The 22,968-nt window shown below is 39.3% G+C and overlaps 1 protein-coding gene and 1 long non-coding RNA gene across 2 annotated transcripts in view; both read right to left on the bottom strand.

The window, feature by feature from the left end:
- Window positions 1-22,968, bottom strand: part of LOC142046981 (uncharacterized) — a 318,894-nt gene that overhangs the window by 34,060 nt on the left and 261,866 nt on the right. The window lies entirely within an intron of this gene.
- Window positions 20,579-22,968, bottom strand: part of LOC116827401 (uncharacterized) — a 156,353-nt gene continuing 153,963 nt past the window's right edge. Inside the window, exon 6 of the mRNA XM_075067465.1 lies at window positions 20,579-21,059. Within this exon, the coding sequence (XP_074923566.1) occupies window positions 20,872-21,059 (188 nt within the window). The 3' untranslated portion in view covers window positions 20,579-20,871. The remainder of the gene's footprint in view (window positions 21,060-22,968) is intronic.

Below are 22,968 nucleotides of genomic sequence, written 5' to 3'. Positions count from 1 at the left end.
ACCTCTATTGCCAGCTTCTCATAGGATCACCCCCCACATCTTGTTTGAGCAGGGAATTATTTATTTTGCTGGCAGAAAAAAAATATTTCATCCATGTAAGATCCAATGCTTAAGCAAGAGGACAGCTTCTCCTTCACAACTGGATACTCTGGGTGGAGGATAGATTGTTTTGATTGCATTTCTATGTTCCAAATTATTTAGTTCATCTTGTTGGCACTTCCACAGCTTTTTGGCACTGGTCATTTAATAGCTCACTAAACAGAAAAGAGAGAAAGGAAAATGTTGCTGAATGGTGTCACTGTTGGTTTGCTAAGGCTGGCAGCTCTCTGCCGACTGCGGTGGACGTATTGCTTCAAAATGTCATAGATGAGTGTAGATACTTGGTGCCAACAAGGACTTCCAGGCTTTCCACAGCTCAATCTCCCAGTACAATTACAGGAAACATTTCCAATATAAAATATCTGCTATGTCACAGATGAAAACATTCCAGATGGCTGCTATTGACATTTTATTACTTGAGCTTTCATAAGCATCCACCCTCCCGCCCCCCGACACACACACACAAAAAAATCACACTTCCCCTTTAATTCTTGGACCAGATTAGAAAGGAGGAGGTTAATGCATGGAAGACCACTTTCCACATGTAGACCAGGCGGTGGTGGGGAGGGAGAGGAACAACATGGTAACTCACCCACCCCTTTAACACTGCTTTGAAAATACCCCACTTGGTGTCCATCAAACAGCAGGAAAAAAAGGCTGCAGCAAGGCAAAAGTACATCCCATATTTTAGTTAAAAACCCCGGAACGTTATCAGATGTCATATACAGAGCAACAAATAAAAAAAAAATCTTATCCTCATTTATTGCGTGGAGAGAGAACTGAGAACATAGCCACTGTAGTATAATGCAGAGAAAAAATAACTTTTCAGAAACTGAAACACCTCAGGTTCCAGCATAATAAAATGGTGTTCTGAAAAGCTGACTTGCATATTTTGGCTGTGAGCACCAGAAAAATACCACAAACAAAATATTTATATAGCTTATAGAACACTCAGGCTGAATATTAAAAGCATCTGTTTTCAAGGAATATACTGTATTTAAAAAGTACTTGAAGTGAATCAAAAGGCTAGATTCACAAAACATTAAGCATGTCATAAACAAGCCAACTGACTGATTCAATATACCAAGTAATAGATGGACTGCAGTGTAACAAGGAAATTATTCCATCCAGGGGCTCTGTGTATGACATAAACCACATCGGTAAAGAACAGGTGATTCATAAGGGTGAATTTATGCTAAACTAGTGCTCTTGGTAAATGAAATTGATGTGTTTGTGTGTATGTGTATGAGAGAGTGAGAGAGAGAGAGAGAATTTAACACTGGTGAAGGTACTAACCTAGCTGAATCCAGAAAAGGTGTGTAAAGCCCACCAGGAACTACAAGGCCTGCCCCCTCAGGCAAAGGAGGTGCCACAGGACTGAGAAACAATTGAATGCTTGGGACAGTGGGAAAAAATTGGAATAGGAGAAGGTGTCAAGGTATAAAATGAGGGAACTAGTTGGGGACACTGAGCGAAGAATCCTGGACAACACCCACTAATGAGTCCAAAGAGTCAGTAGATGACACCTAGAAGAACTCTGAATGGATACCTGAGACAACAAGGGAATGAGGTGAAGGTACTGAACTGACAGTTCTGAAGACTGGAGTCTGCTGTTTTTCCCAAAAGTGGTACAGCGTGTAAATGGTAATGCAAGGTCCTCCACTGTCAGGTCATCTTGTCTTCTGTGCCCACATTGCACCCATCATATGTTTGCCTGGCATCTTTTGTGAAAAGAAATCTCCTCACAGGTGAGAAATAACCATACTGTCACTCAAATTAGTTTTATCTGCCTCTGACCTCAGAACAGGCTAATCTCTTAAAAAAAGGTTTTGAAAGGTTCTTTGGGGCAAATATTTTTTAAAGGGTTGTCCCAAGCACCAGGGATAAATACACACACAGTTTCAGGCCTGGTTTATGCACTTCTGTGTGCAAATTGGGTGAACAAACATGTAAAGTTAGTCATATATATCTGCCATTTCCTACCTCCATCTTCTACTCTTACTTTATACTTCCCTCCCTGGTACCCCTTGTGCCAGTTCTTCCCTCAGCAAGAACTCTCGGAGTACTTAAGGGGTCAAAAGATGGGAATCATGCAAATATTATCAACCCAAGTACACCAGACACTTAGGTGCCTGAGCTGATGTTGGCAGGGTATGCCAGAACCCCAATTCCAAATGGCTTTTTGATCCCAGTAAAATCATTCACTCTCTATTTTTATTGCCATGCCCTGAGCCACCCAGTCTCTCTTGCAAGACTGTTGTAAAGCCCTAAAGCATTTCAAAGAAATCTGCCTTCACTTTGCTCAGTGCAGCAATCTGAGCATTACACAGTAAGAACACAGCATGTAAACTGTGAAGTGTAATGGAAAATAAGGGCTTGATTTTACAATTGGCATTTTTCTAAAACTTGTGCTGGTGGCAGCCATCTTAAACAAAGATGTAGAAAACAGCCATCTTCCAGAAAACTACCATCTGTGACACTAGTGGAATTGTAACTGAGTTGCCTTTGTGGCCTGTAGCCAAGTGAGACCCACTGGTGTGACACGTCCTGCTGGTTGTCTTGGGAATTAGCTCTCCAGAACTCAGAGCACCTCTTAGTGGCCGATGACTCACCTGCCACTGGCCCCCATGTCCCTCCTGGACCCCGTTGCCCTTTACTACAGGGTTCTGCCCCTGCAATACCCCACCACATTCTGGGTCTCCCCTCCCAGGGGAACCCCCAATCCTCTAAGCCCACCTTGCCTCAGTGGTTACTGCCAGTCATCAGCTAGCTGCTGTTCACTGGGGCAGACTGCAGTATAATGGCCACTCATCATTAGCAAGGGGGGTTTAGACCTACTGCCTTTCCCTGCAGCCCAGTACCTCTCTAGGCCTTCTTGTCACTTCCCAGCTCAGCCCACCCCTTCCCCAACGCTGCTCTGTCCACAGTACCCTTCAGTCCTTCAGGCAGCTAGGTCCATTTCTCTCCAAAGCTAGATAGAGACTGACTGCCATCTGGCCCCGAAGCCCTTTTATAGGGCTCAGTCTGGCCCTGATTGGCTACATTTCAGCCTTTTCTAATTCTTTCTCAGTCCCAGCCCTCTCCAAGGGCTGACTATTAACACTTGCTGAGCCGGAGTGGGTAACTTCCCTGCTACAGGCCCATCAGGACACAACTCATCCAGCTGTGAGTGCCCAACAATCAGATGTTGTCCCCAGAGGTTTGATATCATGGTGTCTGAGCTGTCAGTCTATGGCACACTTGAATCCCACCCCTTCTGGAGTATTAGAGCCCACACTAAAACAAAAACAGTGAACTCAAACCCAAGGTCATCCAAGGATTTGTCAGGTAGGACCCCACAGTTCTACTCAGGGTTTGCCTCCATGCCACCACCCATCCACCAGGAGGCCAGTCCAGGTATCCAGCTGTCTCAAGCTCTTGGCTAGAATCAGGTTTCCATCATCAAGGAATTAGCAGAGCTCTATTCTCCTTCTTGGTCAGCCCCTAACTAAGATGGGCCTCTTCCTTTTAACTTCTCTCTGCACTCTGACAATTGCTGCAGGTGTAGTAGGGTAGGGCCAATTGTGTCCACAGGCTCTCATTAAACCCCACCCTGCCAGTATGGGGCCTACCTACCCCATCACAGGTCAGGGGATTCCAAAGACTTCATCTTGCTTTCATTTTAGGTTCAAACATACAGAAATCCATTAGAGAAATGTAGCAACATTTCTGAGTAAATATAGTGTCCATATCTTTCTCCAGAAGTATCAGTGGGAGTTACTGCATGTCAATATATGAAGGAAAAAGCTGAACCTCAAAACCTTCTGTTTAAATAGTTAAGCTACTATTAAACCAGAATGGAAACTGGTTTACATTGAACTTGTACTGTTAGTGTCACAAATGATGCTTCTGTATGTTCAAACAGTTGTTACCAGCAAAATACTCTAGTGATAATTATAGGGCCTGATCCAACTCCCATTGAAGTTAATAGCAGCCTTCTCATTGATTTCAAAGGTAGTTGGATCAGGCCCCTAGTTACCACTTCAAAATGTCAAGGCCTGTTCAATTTCCATTTTAAAAACAAATGATAAATAAGCAAACACCACAGAAACAAATGTTAGTGTTGAGGACTTAAACTCCCCCAAAGCAATTGTGAGTTAATCCTATCACAGCAAATTATCCTAGCCCTCTTGGGTGGTGCTTGTGCAGCCACTTGTATTTCTATGGGTTGTAATTTAAATTTTATTTCATTTTTCCTATTTTGTATGATTTTTTAAAAACAGTTATTTCATTCGACAGCTGCCTGCAGTCTTTGATCCAGCTGACATTCAAAATACACTGAATGGTAACACTGGTAACCTTTCACAGCCTAAACAAGTTTACCCTAAGGTTCCAGAGACATCGCTGACCCCCTCTCTCTCTTTCTTCTCCCACCCTCACCCCCAGCCCCCCACCTCCTTTGAGCTTGTTTGGAAATTTTAGCCTAATTGCCAAAGGGAAGAAAAGACTTTATCAAAATGTGAAATTGCCCGCAGGAGTAACTGAGAAAAAAATAATTGTCAAATTGGAGTCCAGTGTGGCAGCCATTGACAAGATTATTATGCCTCCAGAAATTACTTTTGAAGAATGACACTACCACAAGTACTCTCAGACAACTAGGTAAAGAGGCACAACTCTTGGTCCAAGCCATCTCATCAGCAGAGTCTTTAGCTGCTCTGCCATGACACTGAGTTCTAAAATGGAATATGCATTATGTATATTGAGGGAAGACTCTGTGAAGTAATGTTATATGAATATCCATCCCCACTTCCTATGGTACTGCTGGAGCTTGATGTGAGGGGAGGCAGTAGCTTCCTGTCCTCTCAGTTGAAAGAACAAATTCTTCCATGGGTGACTGAATTAGCTACATGACCCATGAGAGCCGATGGTTATAAACTCATAGACTTTAAGGCCAGAAGGGACCATGGTGACCATCTATATTGACCTCCTGCACATTGCAGGCAACAGAATCTCACCCACATGCTCCTGTAATAGACCCATATCCTCTGGCTGAGTTACTGAAGTCCTCAAATCATTATTTAAAGACTTCAGGTTACAGAGAATCCACCATTTACTCTAGTTCAAACCAGCAAGTGACCCATGCTACGCACTGCAGAGGCAGACAAAATAAATAAATAAATAAATAAATAAATAGTCCACAGGTAAGGCTCTGTGCCCAATGAAAACATCAACATTCTCTTTTTTATTAGAAATTATAATACCAAAGTTGCCTGAACAACCCAAAATATTGATTTGATGGCTGTACACATAAGTCTAATTTGAGAACAGGTGAGGAAGGGGAAGGGCTGCTGGAAAAATGCATAAAGCAGGCAGAAACCATTTTGGAACAATACTTGCCAGCTAGCTCTAAAAGCAGATGGGATTCTTTCCATTTTTACATTTTTTTAAAAAATTGTATTTTTTAGTATATGCCATTGGTTAATAATGCACACCAGAACAAAACAGCTAATCTTGCTAGCAGCTATCTGTTTGACAGGGTTTTTGGGGAGGGAGCATGGGATGCTTCCTGAGTGATGAAGAGGTGGAAAGGAGCTTTTTTTTGAGCCCTGGCTAGTAGAGTTCCTATCTGAATTATTATTTTAATGTTTCCAGGGTGTTGTTCGAATACTAATTATGTGTTAGGGCACATTAGGGCACTTAGAGTCTTGTATTGCTGTAGTTTTAATGATTGAAATAGAAAGAAATTTACTATTATATAGAGTCAGAGAAAGATCTCTTAGAAGCTCCTCCTCATAATACTATTCAGTAGATTGCATATGTGGTTTGATTGGACCAAACAAGGATTTCTTACTAAGCAAACATCGGCTTAGATCCTCCAGAGCCCAAATTTGTTACCCTTTGGGGCACACTATAAAGCCTATCTCTTCGCACAAGTATTTGGGGTTGATTCAAGTGGAGAGGGAACTCTATATATCTGTTAGTGTTCTCATTTGCAGTTTCTCTATTTAGACCCTGCTTATTCAGCAGAAATATTAATGCACATCAGATAATATTACTCCCAGTTAAGAATGTAATTAAATAAAATGTATAGGTAGTAGAGTAGGGTGATTATTGTTTATTAACTGTAACACCAACTATATGCTCTGAGCTTTTCAATCAAACAACAACAGTTGCAAGGCTGAGAAACTCACAATCTAAGGACAGACATCCAACTTGATGGCATTTAAAGAGAAAAGATGGTTCAAGGGTTAGACTACCAGCTTGGAATTTAGGAGACCTGGCTTCAAGTCTCTGCTCTGGTACAGACTTTGTGTGTGATGCTGAGTAAGTATTTTGGGGCCTGATTTTAATGGGAACTAGGTGCTTTTCTAAATCCCACTAGATGCATATTTAGGTGCCTAAATACCTGACTCTTAATCTCTCCATGCCTCTTTTTTCCCAATTTGTAAAATGGGGATAAATAGCACTTCCCTGACTCAGAGTCGTTGTGATACGGTAATAGGGGCATAAAAGTACCTAAGATAGAACTACTTTACACTGTGGCCACGCTAGGCCCTGGGAAAGGCCTCTTCTGTGGGACTCCATCTCATAGAATTGTTTCACGGCAAAGCACAGAATTTCAACCACTGTCTTATTGTCAGAGGAACTTGAAGTCCAGTGCTAGTGTTCACTCTGTGCCTATGGTATGTATTGGCTTCTGTACATGCAATTGATAAAACATCTGTCTTGGCAGTAAATCAAAATGTTTAAAACTTTCAGGTCTCTCTATATGATATGAGTATTTCAACAGACTAGAAAGACATGTTTTTAGAAGGGCAAGCATGACAGGACATATTATTAATTCAAATTTGATTTCACCCAAATCCTCTACTGATTGAACAGAAAAAAATCATTGCATTATATTGAGTACATTTTTCCCTTCACTAATTCCTCAGTAAGAATTATTAGAGTCTAACATGGAATGTTTTCTTATGATACCTTTTTTTTTTTTACTTAACAGTGTGTTTAACACTATTAAGAACAAATCAAAGCTTTCTCTCTCTTAACAACACATCTTATACTCTTTACACTTATTTGTTCTTCAACTGCTTGACATTTCCACTACCTTAAACCTAGCTCAATAGAGATCATCATTTTTACAAATATGAAAGAGTATTTTATGTTTTGTCCTTGCTCCTACTTTGACTTATTTAAGTTATTTATTAATTATTATTGTTTATTTATTATTTACTCAAATTATGGTAATACCCACAGGCCCCTGCAGAATGAGAGCCCCATTTTGATAAGCCCCATACACAGATAGTCTGAGACATCTCCTCCTTTTAACAGTTTACAATCCAAACAGAAAAATGAAATATCATCATAATCCTTATTTTGCCGGTGAAATAATGAAGCATAAAGTTATTTATTCAAGGTCACACAGAAAGTCTTCAGCAAAGTCAGGAATTGAACAAAGATCCCTTGACCAATGCTTTAACCATATTTAACCATAAGAACATCCTTCTGGTCAATGGCTCTTAAATGTTTTCCTTACAAAGCCTATCAATTTAACTGACTTAATCCTTAATGCTTGTTGTTTTTTAAAATATGGAATTTGATCCATTATGGCAGCAATTGTCATTAACTAAAACCTGCCACTTGAACCATGTCAGTCACATGTGTATGTCCTTGATGTTGGAGGTATGTTATTTTATTACTACTTCTGTTTAGGAATTCCTGTTGCTATTTGGCATTTATGTATTTCAGCTGTTGCAGTGTTAGGGTGAGAAAAAGGAAAGCGTGCAAGAGCCAAGGTTTAGGGGCATGGAGCAAAAGAACAAAAGTGCCTTAAGGTTATGGAATAACAATGTCAGCCACGTGACAGCAATAAACCACACAAACCACTTCTTTGCTTAGAAAACATGTGACATGAAAACATAAGTAGAATGGACAGTAAAATAAAGTAGATGGAAACCTGTTCCCCAAATCTCACATATGAAATTTCCTTGGTACGTTTTCTTCTGGTTCTAGCTGACATGAATTTCATATGAGATGCTTTTCAAGCTTTCATTTGTAATGACTAAAGTTCAGAAGGGAAAATGAAATGAGTGGGGAAAGCAGGCTAATATGGAAATCCAATAGAGACATTTCAGAGCCTTAGAGAAATCTCAGCCCCTCCAATATTTCCCACAGAGGGAATGAAAGGGCTTTGTGCCAAAATCTTTCAGAGGGAATAAGCTGAGGTATTGCAGTACCAAGATGCCTGCTACAGTCAAGCTTAAGTGAGTTTTGTGGGGGAGGGATGGCTTGGTGGGGTTGAGACATGTCCAGTGGAAAGCCATTCTCCACATAATGTCCCTAGAAACACACTGGGATTTCTCTGAGTAAGTAAATTATGATACCATCAGCACTGAGTCATAGGAACTTCTACTCCTTGAGCATTTTGTCACAGGGAACGAGGCGACAGGGAGCAGCCTGGGGAGTCTTGGCCATGATATGGATCCTTCAGCCCTCCAAGAATGCCTGGAAGGTATTGCCCCATGGGTTCTGAGACATTCAAGGATTAGCCAAGCCACACCACCTGATCACACCAAGGATCCATGGGTGGTCAAATCTGCTGCCCAAGTGCATGATGCAGAGGAAATTTCTAAGCCTCAAAGCTGCTGTTTTTTTTCTAAGTAACTTTGGCCCTGCTGCTTATACCTCCATGGGCAGGAATTATTTTCTACAAAATAGTTTTCCATTTGCTATTTAAACTTTCTTTAGCTAACCAAATATAAGGCAACAACTTTACATTTTCACTGTAACACACAGTATGAATTAGCTGTGCCTGAATTGTCTAGAAGCCTCAATAGGTCACCAATCCACTTAAAATGTCCCTTATGCATTCAGCAGAAAATTTTGCTTACAAGTCGTTTCACAGCAGAAAAAAAATTGGGACAAAGAAATAGAACAATAAAATACATTTGAAACCAAAGTAAATTAAGGTCTAGGTGCTAGACTGGGACTTTCAAGAGCTAGGTTCAATTCCCAGCCCAGCCAGATATTTCCTGCATGACCTCAGGAAAATCTTTGTGTATATGTGTGTGGATATATATGACTCCATTCCCTCCTTGTAAAATGAAAATAATACTACTCCCTTTCTCCCGCCTTTTCCCTTGTCTATTTTGATTAGTACTATCTGTCACGCTGGGGACTTACTATGTGTATGTACACTGGGGTCCTAAAGCTCTGTTGAGGCTTCTAGATATTACTGTAACTCTACAAAAAATAATCATCATTCTCTGGCTTTTAAAGTAGATCCTCATTTACTGAGAACCTCAGCTTATATATCTTGTCACACTGTTCAGCACAATATAATAATGAACACTGTATATAACATTTACAAAATCGATGTATCCGTTGGTAACTGTGCTCTCTTTTCTGAATGTCAACATAATGCCTAAATGGGATCTAGAATACTGGCAGAAAATGCACTGAAATCTGTACTTCCCTGAACTGGAAAATTTTAAAAACAAAATGGTTATTTAATTTCTAATGTGCTACTGTTCCTAATTTGAAGCAGTTTTATTTCAGTCCAATCAATGGGCAACAAGATATGGCTAATTATTTTATAGCAATCACAGCAGAAAGAATGCTTGTTGACAATAAAAATCTAGCTTAAGAAAGACCATTCTCCTCAGGATGGTAGATTTCTTGACTCTTGGATGTTTTGAGAGTTTTAATAGTACTTTTTCCAGTTGTGTATCCCAGTTTTAAAAAGGATTAGTCAAATGAAACATTCAGAGATAGGGTTCTCATACCGAGTATCCGGAATGTGGTAAAGGAAAAAATGTTGTCTGTTATCTCCTTGAACCTTTTCCTACAGTGTCGGTTGAATGAGAAAAACTGCATTTTGCACACAAAAAGAAAAGAGGTTAAGTACAACATAAGAGACTGATTAACCCTATGTTATAAAGCAAGTGTCAATAACAAAATGCAATTGGGCTCCTGCATTGTTTCCTTCTAAATTTCCAGTCTCACACCTGTCACATCTCAAGATAACTATCCATCATGGAGTCAAAGTGGCAAACAACTGTGTGGTCTTTTGATAAAGAATAGTGACACAATTTGTCTCCTCCTTCCACATATTGCAAATAAGGGCTAACAGCAGGTTACAAGAGCACAAGGACAGATCTGAATGACTATTAGGGCTGGAAAGTAAGCACAGCTGCAAAACAGCCTAAAGAAACACTTCAGTTTAGATGAAATCTGAAGTAACATATAAAAAGAAAATCTAATCACTCTGCAGATACTCTTTAAAATTAATTATTGCATATATTGGAGGCTTCTTTAAGATACACTCCACCCTGTTTAATGGGAAATGATTGTAGAAGTCAAGATACATCTCCTATTTGTCAGACAGCATTATAGTAGAAGCAATTCCAATAGGATGGGGTATGTATAATGAGACTACATAACATTTTCCAAAGGCGATCCCTTGACATGGACATTTAGAAATGACATATTTATAACCATGTAAAAAATGTAAATGCAACCCTACAAATATGTAAAATAGGATCTTGGGGCAAATTCAGTGCTGTTCAATGAAATCTTGCTAGAGATCACTTTATTTAAGATGACAACACATATTTTCACAGTAATATCTTCGCACAGAGCAATACATATAACTGGGCTCTGTCCTAAAGAGAAGACTATTATCGGTACAAGGATATGTATATTATATATGTGGTGTTTCAATTAAATAGTCCCAGGTAAAGCTACATTAAGTTGGAGTGAAGTCTGAAAGTAACTGTCAGTAATTTAAAGGAAAAACAGTATATGGATGTCAGAATTATTCCCAATAAAAGTATTACAAAGCCAAGAACTTCAGGGTTAAGGTAACACTTAAAAGAAATCCAAGCATCTCCATATACATAGTTAAGGCACCCAAACAACCTACACTCTGCCCTATAGCGATGCCATGAGAAGAAAACCAAAAACACCACCAAAAAAGCTAGCTCCCCAACCTAACCTATCTTTAAGTCTCTGTCTCTCTTTTGCATGTTCACCTCCAGGAGCTATGTGCAAGTCATCCAGCGTGATGTAGCTGATGCATGCAGTGCAGTCATAAGGGAAATACTCTGCTGCTACTGCCACAAGAAAATTGGGATGGCCTATTCTCAGGGGTAGATTCTCAGCTAGGGTAAATTGTCACAGCTCTATTGACTAAGGTGCTATGACATCTTATAGAAGCTGAGGACCTTAGCACCTCTCTAGGTGAGGCAGCAGAGAGATAACAGTGGGAAAATTAGCATGGGAAGAAGTGTCTTGCTTGTATGGAGATTCAGATGTTGCTCTGAATAGTGTCTTTGACCTCTACTCACTTACATCAGCAAGGTGGCCTGGTGGCCTCACTTTTTAGCCTAACTCCTAAACCACACTTCCTACTACAGAGAAATGGCTGGACTCGAATCCTCTGGTCTACTTCACATCAGCATACGCAGCCACAAACTTGTCTATTGTAGAGGCCAAACCAACAGCAGGCACTCAGTATCATCATGTGGCATTAAAAACTATGCGGGAGGGACGAAGACTCCAAAAAGCCCCCTCATAGCTACACACTTGAATATGAATGTATTCGCATAACTATTAATTCTGTCATTTAACTGTGGTTTTTCAATCTGATGCTTTTTGTTATTGAACTACCAAAAACTGCAGTTGAAAAAGGCTTCCCAAGGCATCTGTGTAGAGCAGTTCCCAAAGGCAGTCTGCTTTTGGAGCAGAGTTGCAGACAGAATGCCTTCACAGTGTAGGGGATTAGGAAATGAGTGGCCTGGGCACTTTCCCAGTGTAGGCTTCAGTTTGCAACCTGTTGTAGATAAGTGTGATGTAGCAAGGAGGCAGAGTTCTAAGAAAGAGTGTTACTAAACCTGCTGAGAGGCCAGTTTTACAAACAGGACTGAGCTCATTGCTGAGCTTCTGGCCATTCACAAACAAATCTAGAACTCTCCTGAAATCCTATCCTTATTCTCCAGTTCCACTCTTCACCATACATGGCCCAACCCCCTTCCGGGTGGCTGGTGCTGCTGAAATAGCTACCACTTCTCTGATGTCTGTGTTCACAGAGCATAGAATTTTATACCATAGGGAGCAGGATTCTGGCTTCCCTTTGAGCATTCACTGAGGGCAGGACAAAAATCTGACCTGAAAAAATACAAAAAAAATAATTCAAATAAATCTCTTTAACTCTACAGGTTGGAATAAAAAATAGTTTTAAACAATAAGCTATGGCAAGTTAAACATTTTTGCTGCAAGCCCCTGCAGCTCCATAGAGAAGGAAATTCTGTTTTGTACAAAATGATCCCCAATCAGTAAATTGCATAAGAGAAATGCGAGGTAGTGTTGCTGAGACAAGCAACAAATATCCAATTTTCAAAAGCCACATCACTGAAAGTGATATCCATGTGATAAATAGAAAAAACCATGTGATAAATAAAACATATCACGTGGTTTGGCAACTTATCATGCACCTTTGACCACTTCACCACCTGGCTCTGGCAAGCTGTTCACTAATATATCTTCGTTGGAATTACTTCTACTATTTTTTATCTCTGAACTGCTTTAAACAGCCACCACTTGCATTTTTAAGCAAATGTCAGAAACACTTTCCTTCTTTCTTCCAAGTGTGGAATTTTCCTCCCAAAATTACCCTGCCTCCAGCCAAGGGCAGGCAATGTTCAATACTGGAAGATTTGTAGCTTTAAAATCTGGTACATCACAACCTTGCACAGTTAGAAATTGGGGCTTTATCCATTTGGCAAAAGGGAGATCCAGCCTCCCAATAAGACCCATCCCTAACTGATAGCCCTTGTCCAGGTCACCAATATTTAAAATCATTACCTTTTCAGACACAGATAAATGATTTCACATTATTCTTATTAGTTTTTATCTTTCTATCTTCTATATATAATTGAAAGCAGTAGCCAAGTCCTGAGTGGATTATATGGTGTCTCTCAGAATTACCCCTTTTGGGGGTAAAAGCTCTGCTTGATGTAGGATTTGTGTTTCTAATTTTTTTAGACGTTTGGGGAATAGGGTAATTGGGGCTTTTTTTGGCTAGAAGGGGGTGTCAGTCTTGTGAATGTCATGGTGGAAAGGCCCTTTTGAAGAGGAATGTTTATGACTCTTTCTAAGCCCTGAATCACCAGACTTATAATAACTATGGCCCCTGGTTTTACTGGGGAAAGGATACAAAAACAGTTTTGACTTTTTAAAAAAACTCTTTTGAACTGTATTAACAGGAGTCATATGTGAGACATGGTTGGTAATTATCCTGCTCTATTTGGCACTGGTGAGGCCTAAGATGGAGTACTGGGTCCAGTTTTGGGCATCAAAATTTAGGAAAGATGTGGACCAACTGGAGAGAGTCAAGAGAAGAGCAACAAAAATGTAAGTTTTTTGAAAACCTGACTCATAAGGAATTGTTAAAAAAATTGGGCATGTTTAGACTTGAGAAAAGAAGACTGAGGAAGGACCTGATAATAGTCTTCAAATATGTTAAGAGCTGTTACAAAGAGAACAGCATTTCTCCATGTCCACTGAAGACAGGATAAGAAGTAATGGGCTTAATCTGCAGGAAGGGAGATTTAGGTTTGATATTAGGAACAACTTTCTACCTATAAGGGTATTTATGTTTTGGAATAGGCTTCCCAGGGAGCCTGTGGAATCCCCATTGTTGGAGGTTTTTAAGAACAAGTTGGACAAACATCTCTCAGGGATGATCTAGGTTTATTTGGTCCTGTCTCTGTAGAGGGGGCTAGACTTGATGACCTTTGGATGTCTCTTTCAGCCCTTCATTTCTATGATTTCCAAAAGAGATTATTTAAAATGTATGTGGCATATACAGAATACTTGATGAGGAGGTATAAAGATACTATAGGCACCCATTTAAGATGACCTTGTAATCTTCTTCACTTGTGACTAACGATGTGGCTGTCACAAACTCTTTGCTGATAAAACTTTCATACCACAGCACACTATTGTTTTCTCTTTATAAATACACACACACAAACTGAATATGATAATTCTGTTTTCTACATCATTTGATAAAGTGTATGTTTTAAACTGTATTAGAACATTTGTGTAACAGGCTTAGAATTCTGTTTTATGCCCCATTTTTCTGGACAGATGTTGAAAAGCCATAAGGAGGATTTTAAAAGTGTTATGACTAGTAAGTTATTGCACAGTTAATGTGGGCCGTATTGTAGCAATAGAGCTCTAGGAAAACATGTTTTCTTTCTGTCTCTTTCTCTTTTTAAACTTTATTTATAGCCTTGCAAAATACTTGCAGTCACATAACCTGCCTTTGCAGACTTGCCAGAAGATTAATGATATCACAGTGTTCTTGAGAACAGAAATGTGTCTACCACTGTGTTGAATAATCTCTCCTTTCACACATTAAAAGTGAGATGAGGCCTACTTTAGAAAGCAAGGACAATGTGTCACATAGCGTTGGTTTACAGACATACAGGAGTAGCTGTCCTGAAGCACAATTTGTTTTCACATGAGTTATACTGAGAAAATGAAAGCCTTATTCAGCACCGTTTCTACTTTTTTAGATTGTAAACTGTTTGGGACGGGGCTGCATCTTCCTATGGAGCACTGAGAGGTAAATTACATTATTCTGCACCAGTTTAGGGGAATCTAGGCCCCATAGAACACATACTGAATGATAGACTTCACTGCAAATGTGCTCAGTGCTGGCCACATACCCACTGTGCAGGAGTTTATCATTTTGTGTGAAGAAACATTGGCCTGTACCACTTGAAATGCAGGGATGGCCACTCCTCTTAGAACTGTGCCTGGCTCACAAACAGGATGCTGAGTAAAATTTGGGGGCAAGTCCCAAAATGACTTTTCTGAGCATGTTAAATATTTTAATTCTTTTTCATATCTGTCTTCAAATGATACACCTGAAGAGTTATTCCCTCTATGTTTAAGGGCTGGGTTGATGTTTTTCCTGTTACCTTTTGCATTAAAATCTTTTTCTTTCAGCTTTTATTCATCTGTCAAGGGAGGAGGGATATTTTCTCCTCTGGTATCATATTATTAATCATTACTTTTATTTCTGAAGGCTTTTCTGCAGCATTTGAGGACAGCTTCACTATGTGAGAGAAAAGTCTTGTTGTTTTTTCCTTCTAATTCACATATTTTCTATCTTCCCCTTTGCTGTAAAACTGATTTGTTCTTTTTTTCTCTCTCTTGCTTCTTTTGACTTTTCCTCTCTCTGTGTCTTTTTTTTTCTATATGCATGTTGGCAATGGTCTTTATATGCTTTTATGAATCCTCTGTTCCTTTTCAATTTAAATCTCTGGGCTTTACACCTTATGTAGTAATTTACACATGTGCAATGCAGGTGTACAATGCTACCTTTCTGAGTTAGTAGAGTTTTACACTGACTTTGCACTCACTTTGCTCATGTATAAATGGTGGCAGAAGAGAGAGGAGAATCTGGCCATCATAGAGTGAATCAGCAAACTGCCTACTGGGATCAGTACTGCATGATGGAGTGAACAGACTCGAGTGAGTTATTGATCCTTCCTGATCCATCACAAACTATCACATGCGACTGCTTAGTTTTGTAGTTTACTATTGTTTCCAAGAGTTCCTTTAATCCAGACTTTTTTTCAGACACCGGATGTGTCATTTTGATTTGTATTACATATTCCAGACCTCGGAGAACTCAGTTAAAACATACATCATCCAGGTATCCAGGTGTAGTATGTGCCTCTTCTGAATAGCAACTGCTGCTATGGCTGGAAGGATAAACCTGAAGCACACATTTGTTTGATTCGGAAAACTCAATGGTCTGCTTATTTTTAAGCTTATCTGAATTTATCCAAATCTCTTTGGCCTGCAGAGCTCACATGATCAGACTTTCTTGTGAGATTTCAACTACATTTGGGTTTGGCTGTGTCAGAAATACTCTGAAACCAATTTTTGTTGCAGCATTTCCACTTGTAGAGCAAACCAAGAAGTCCTGAAATTCACAAACATGTAAATAACAAAAGAAAGAGTGAATTGAACTTTTTCAGCCACAAGGGAGATTCAGATTCAGATTGTTTCAAGTTCTGGGCAACAGGGCCAGCGCTTCCATTAGGGGACCCTAGGCAATTGCCTAGGGCGCCAGGATTCGGGGGCAGCATTTTGTGTGCTCCCCACTGGAGTTTCCGGTTCTGCTCCTGTTGCGCCGCCGAAGAAAGACCTTCTGTCGATGTGCTGCGGAAAACAGCGGCAGGCAATTGAGCAGCTCAATGACTGCCTCTGTCGCCTGCGGCATTTTGGCGGAGGGTCCTTCTTCGGCGGCGCGATGGGAGAGGAACTGAAAGCTCCCATGCATCCCATGGGCAGCGCACAAAATGCCACCCCCCAAATTCTGCCTACGGTGCCAGAAACCCTGGTGCTGCTCCTGCTGGGCAAAGGCTTGGATTGGCATCTGAATCTGTCTGGCTCTTCACTAATATTCATGATAAATGTAAACAAACTGGTTCCTTGAGGGCCCATTATGCAGAATTCACAACTTTGGTGAACTGTTCACTGTTCCTTGACTGTGAATAAAAGAGCAGCTGACAGCCTGCTAAGTCCAAAGGAGAAAATCGGCCTGTAAACCTATCAGCTATTTTTTTTTTTGGTCATGGTTTTATTATTAAGTAATAATGCTCCATTAGCTATTTTGCTGTTACACATTTTACCACAGACAGCTTCTCTAAGCTGCCTACTCATATGTGCCCCTGTGATAAACTTTATCAGTGCTCAGCTGGACAGTTTTACACTGTGCAGGAGCACAGTGGCTTTTTATCTAGCTCAGCACCCTCCAAAAACCATCATTTTCCTGACTTAATTTATGTTGTGGCCTTTCTGTCAGTAGATGTGGAGTCAACAGTTTGTGTTCCCAGAGGAAGTTTACATGGAAAGAAGGAGCTTAGCCACAGAATAAAATAAGGATGGGTTAAAACTAATAAAAAATTGTAATTAAAAAGTATTAGTGACTATCTACTGGTAAACAGTAAAGAAAATGAAGTGTCTGTTTAGTTTAGTTTCGTTTAGAGGTGCTTCTCTGTTTTCAGATTTCACTGTTCATACCAGCAGTATTTGCAGTGGTGCCATTCATACTCATCAAACTGAGACTGGTTCAGTGTTTCTATATATTATCACTCCCTTATTTTAGGTAAAAACTGTTCTGTGTTAATGTTAACTTGATATAAAAGGGGCAGCTGACATAGTCAGAGCGGTGAAGTGCCAGCTTGGAATTTGAAACCACTGCTGTCCCTTGTGATTTTTAACATACCTCCCTGTCTTGTCTTTCCCTGAGATCTTTATTTGATTTTACCAGCCCCTCTGGTAGCTTCTCTGTTAAGCTGCAGTTGTCAAACATTAAAAGAATAAACAATGTTTTAATCATTCCTCCCCCCAACAATTTGTATTGTAGAACATGGCCCTGTAATGATCCCAAAGATTTGTCTCCCAAAAAAGAGTGTTTTAAATAGGGTGGGGTTTACCATAAATAAGCCTCCAGTATGCATAATAATGCATTTTAAAGAGAACCTGAAGAATTAATTTTAGTTTTACATCTTATTTCAGATTTTCTTCTGCACTGATATGTTTCTTGTTCTAGACACAGATTTTTTGCAGTAACAAGAGGGTAGTTACAGGTCTTCATTTTTAAACTCATCAACCCAGCTGACTTTATTTAAAATGAAATTTTGCAGGCCATTGATCTACAATTTGGATTTCAGAACAATAAAAATACAACTTCCTTATTATGAATGAAATAACTCAGTCATTTTAATAATATCAACTTATTGCTATGGGCAGCATCCAAATGAATATTAGCTGCTAATGGTGTTTAAGAATCTGTCAAATGTATGAGGTCTGATAACATTGAACTAAGAAAGAATTATGGTCAATTGGCTAAACCTCTGTATTTCATAAGCTGTCTAAATGCTTGTCCTTGGTTGATTAGATTTTTTTTTCCAATGTGCATTTGCAAACTGTGTACATACAGTAGCCATGTTTACTCAATAGGCTGTAATGACTCTGCAGGAGCATACCAAAATACATATACTACAGGTACCAAAAATATATATTTAACTTGGTAAATATGCCTTTAAAATGCTTCAATGTTTAGCCAAATATGTATTTACACAAGTCTACCTTCTATGTTTACCCAAGTGATTGGAAAAGTCTCTCAGGCAAATAATATGGGGCTTATAACCTTCCATGAAAGACTTTTTTTATTTGCTTTTGTGGGGGGGAAATACTCACTTCAGTTTCTTACTGTTTTAATTTAATTTATATTTTCACACATAAGATTTCTTACTGGTGCTTCAAAGGAAGCACCAAAAAGAGAAAAATCCTCAGTGGTGTTAGTCAACATGTTTTAGGCCAGAATTCAGCAAGGGATTTAAGCATGCACCTAACTTAAAGCCCATTGAGTAGTCCCATTGACTTAGGCGTACTCATGTACTTTAAATTAGGCATGTACTTACGTACCTTGCTGAAGTGGCACCTTGCTATGGAGTTGCTGTGAGTTCTCTTGCTAAAAGGCAGAAAGGGATTTTACTGAGCCATAGTAATAACAATGGACAAAAAGAGAAGTGTTTGAAAAATTAGAAAAAGGACATTTTAACCTGATATTTAACCATTTTTTGGTTTCTGACTCAGGTTATGATGTTTAGTTGAGGGGAGAGAAGTTTGGTGCATTTCTAGTGAAAATGATGCTAAACCTGTGAAAAAACAGCCTCTGAAGTATTGCTGTAATGAGCAAGTAAAATGGGAGCCAGCAGTTCAAAGTATGTTAAGTGGTCCAATTTCTTCCACAGTTCCCAGTCTAATAATGAGTTTCTGGTACAAAAAGGCAGTACTTTCCAAAGTACATTCTTCCGAGGATATTTGCCAAGAGTCTGATCCTTCAAAGTATTGGACACTTCGAACAAAGATGTTTCAGAGGGAGTCAGAAATACTCAAAATTTCACAGGATCAAGCCATAAGGTCAGACAAGGCATATAAAATACAGTTATAGCCAAGTCATGGGGTATAGTCAAGGATTCTGGTTTGTTCTTATCAGCCAAAACATTGAACCAAGCTATTAGAACTTAAGTGAAAAGTTTCTTGTGACCAGGAGGAAATAATGGCATTTTTGGAAACTGAACCAGCAACCTATTCTGAGATCAGTTTTAACTCTTACATACCTTTAATGCTTTAAGATGGGTTAAAGGATTATAACAAATGTAATTAATACATATGAGACAAAATCCTGAGACTTTTACTTATTACTTATCATCAGTATATTACTGGATCACAATGAAGCAAGTGACAAAGAAAAAAGTCTGTGCCCCAACTTCCTCCCATGTCCTTTGCAATATTTTTTTAAAAGGTAAGTCAACTTTTGGTCCTACACCCTTTCCATTTTAAATTGAAAGAAATATTGAAAACTTTGACTCTCCAGAGAAACAGTATTTAACTTTTGTGGGAAAGCTGAACTTAGAAGACCAAATTTTCAAAGAGGCCTCAAACTAGCCACTAAACAGATCTACTATCTTGTATTCACAGTCCACAAGATCTGTGAGCAATAACAGCACCTATGCATGAATCACCTGTGGTCAAATCCTGCTCTCAGTTGCATTGCAACTCCTGTTGAAGTCAATGAGCACCGCAGGAGCTCTTTACCTCTTAAAAATCATGCCCTTTATTAGGTACTTAATTTTAGGTAGTCAAATATTCACTTATGAGTTATGTTAACAGTCAGTATGAAAAAGAATAGGATTGAAGCTAATAGTCTTAATACTTTTAAGACCCTTCTTTTTGATAATCTGATCAACTGTAAGCAGAATGATATGTTTAAAAATATTAATACCCCAAGTCGAACTTGCTTCACCAGGAAAGCAGAAGACTCCATGGTGTCCACTATCAACCTTGCTATGTTGTTCTAATTTGTGTGGGAAGAATTACAGTGACAGGAACTACAGAAAACCCTGAGGTACATAGATAGAACACTGCCTCTCAAGAGTGTTTTAAGACTTAGCTTACTGATGTTAGAAAAGCACTTTGAGATCCTTGGATGGAAGACCTATAGGATACAAGAATTTTTACTTCTGATATGGATAACAAAAATACTGAACAAGTATGACACAAAAGGTTTGATGGTTTTTTTCTTGCCTCCTCTCTAACAAAACATTCATTTGGGGCACATTTACTTTGTTCTGACTAAGAAGTGGCCTCTTTCAACATTGTTCACTGGTTGACAATGGAAATCCCAAAGATTCCACAGTCATTGTATCAGAGGGGTAGCCGTGTTAGTCTGGGTCTGTGAAAGCATCCAACAAAGTGGGTATTCACCCACGAAAGCTCATGCTCCAAAATGTCTGTTAGTCTATAAGGTGCCACAGGACTCCTTGCTGCTTTCACAGTCATTGGTTTCACCTAGCATGTATGCACTGAGAGACAGGCTGAATCTGACAGCCTCACAGCACAGGACAACTTTACACTAAATTTGTGTCTTTATTACCCCAGCTGTGGTGCAGGAGTCCTTTATCATAGGCTTTTAGAGAAGTTCATACAGAATCTCTGATACATCCTCAAAAAACTAGGGGTATACAATGAACAAATGCAGCTGTTTTTAGAGCCCCTTCTGAGCTGCATATGAAGCCCATAAAGCAACCACTTCTTACTTCTTGAAAATTACAATGATAATTAAAAACTGCAATGATGTTTTGTTGTGCTAACAAACAATTCAGAGATTCTTCCATTCAAACAGCTTCAGAAAGATGGTATCTACATAACACCCTGCACAATAGGATCCGGATAGCAGACTCTGAAGTTAGTCTTTCTTTGTAACTCTTCTTTGTTGTTAGTTCCAAGATTTTCTTTACAGTTTAGGACCTTGCAACTTCTGAATCTTCTCAGCAGCTTTTTAAAGATAATCAGATTGATTCCAGATTGTCTGCCAGTCATGCTGTATCCTGTGTTAAAATTGATGATAGATAGATGAGAAGTGATTCAGGTAGGACGTAAGGCACATCTGGCCAACATATCATATATTCAAAGCAAATCACTCCAAATTTAGTAAAACAGTTTTTCTTTATGAATCCCTATACCCATATTAGAAAACTAGCAAACAATTCTTTGTATCTGTAGTTTTGTATCTTTACAAACACTGAACTCCAGCTCATTTTAAAGAATGACTGAACAAGGGGAAATTTTTATTCAATGGTATGTTATTGTTACAAGGATTCATCAGTGCCCATCAACCTAAGCCAGAGAGATCTACTACATTCTTCATACTATTCCTGGGAGAGTCACCTGTATCTGTGAGCACAGTCTAAGAGTGAGATATTAGAGGTTTGACAGAGCAGCATATCTTGATGTTGCGATCTCATTCCTGGATGTACCCTTTTCATGATTTCTCTGTTTAGTGTTTACTACACTCCATTTAGTACTTACTACAAGATTGAACTCTCCCATGTGAACCCTCTATTTGATTTCCATAAACCTTCAGTAGCTGCTATGTTTTAATTATTACCAGTGGGCAGATAGTTAATACCTCTTGCTATCAGTTTTTTAATTAAATAATATTTACTCGACAACATTTTCCTTTGGAGCAACCTCAACAAGCTTTTGGAGGAGTGTCTAATATATTTATCCTCACTCATAAGAATAAGGAAATGGGAAACCTATCTTTTGCTTGGGGGGAAGGGGGTTGAAACATCAACTGGTGCCCATTTTTCTTCAAATCAGTCTACTGTTGCAAAAAAATCAAACGTGATTCTGGGATGCATTAACAGGTGTGTTGTAAACAAGACACGAGAAGTCATTCTTCCGCTCTACTCTGCGCTGGTTAGGCCTCAACTGGAGTATTGTGTCCAGTTCTGGGCACCGCATTTCAAGAAAGATGTGGAGAAATTGGAGAGGGTCCAGAGAAGAGCAACAAGAATGATTAAAGGTCTTGAGAACATGACCTATGAAGGAAGGCTGAAAGAATTGGGTTTATTTAGTTTGGAAAAGAGAAGACTGAGAGGGGACATGATAGCAGTTTTCAGGTATCTAAAAGGGGGTCATCAGGAGGAGGGAGAAAACTTGTTCACCTTAGCCTCTAATGATAGAACAAGAAGCAATGGGCTTAAACTGCAGCAAGGGAGATTTAGGTTGGACATTAGGAAAAAGTTTCTAACTGTCAGGGTGGTTGGACACTGGCAGGGGACTGGACTCGATGACCTCTCGAGGTCCCTTCCAGTCCTAGAGTCTATGTATCTATGAATCTATGAATGAGTTCTGCATGATGATTATGAACCAAATTAAGTTCTCAAATGAGGTTCATCGATCCAAGGTTTATTTGATAGTCTAAGACATCATAATAGGTTTGTTAGCAAGCTCCAGTAGTGGTACTAAGGCATCTGCATGATGTTGAATTATAGTATTGCTATAATGCCTATAAAAGTTGATAAATTTTAGGAGTGAATGAGTGTTGTTCTGAGCAGAGCACTAGTTGATTCAAAAACCCTTCCAGAAAGTCTGTACAACACTGCACTGTCACATCATATGGAGAACGGATGCTTCTCCTTGCCCATACTTTGCACATAGGTTTTGCTATTATTTTTTAACAAATGATATCATACACCCATTGCAAAAAGAATTTTTGTATGACAGATAGATGCATATGTGCTATCCCATCTCTTATCTGTATGAACCTATTTCCTGTTGTTTCAACCCCATTTCTCTTTTTTAAAAACTTTTTCTGAAGCTCTGTTTTCATGAACTTAGATTTCTAATATTTTATAATTTTGTGCACATCGCTAATGGCTTTATACAAAGTAGAGAGGAACCTCTTGGTTCAATTTCAACCTCCTCTGCTCAAACCTTGGGTCTTGGTGC

The sequence above is a fragment of the Chelonoidis abingdonii genome, chromosome 6, assembly GCF_003597395.2.
Source record: "Chelonoidis abingdonii isolate Lonesome George chromosome 6, CheloAbing_2.0, whole genome shotgun sequence".
Classification (NCBI taxonomy): Eukaryota; Metazoa; Chordata; order Testudines; family Testudinidae; genus Chelonoidis; species Chelonoidis abingdonii.
This window is presented reverse-complemented; position numbering and strand designations above follow the sequence as displayed.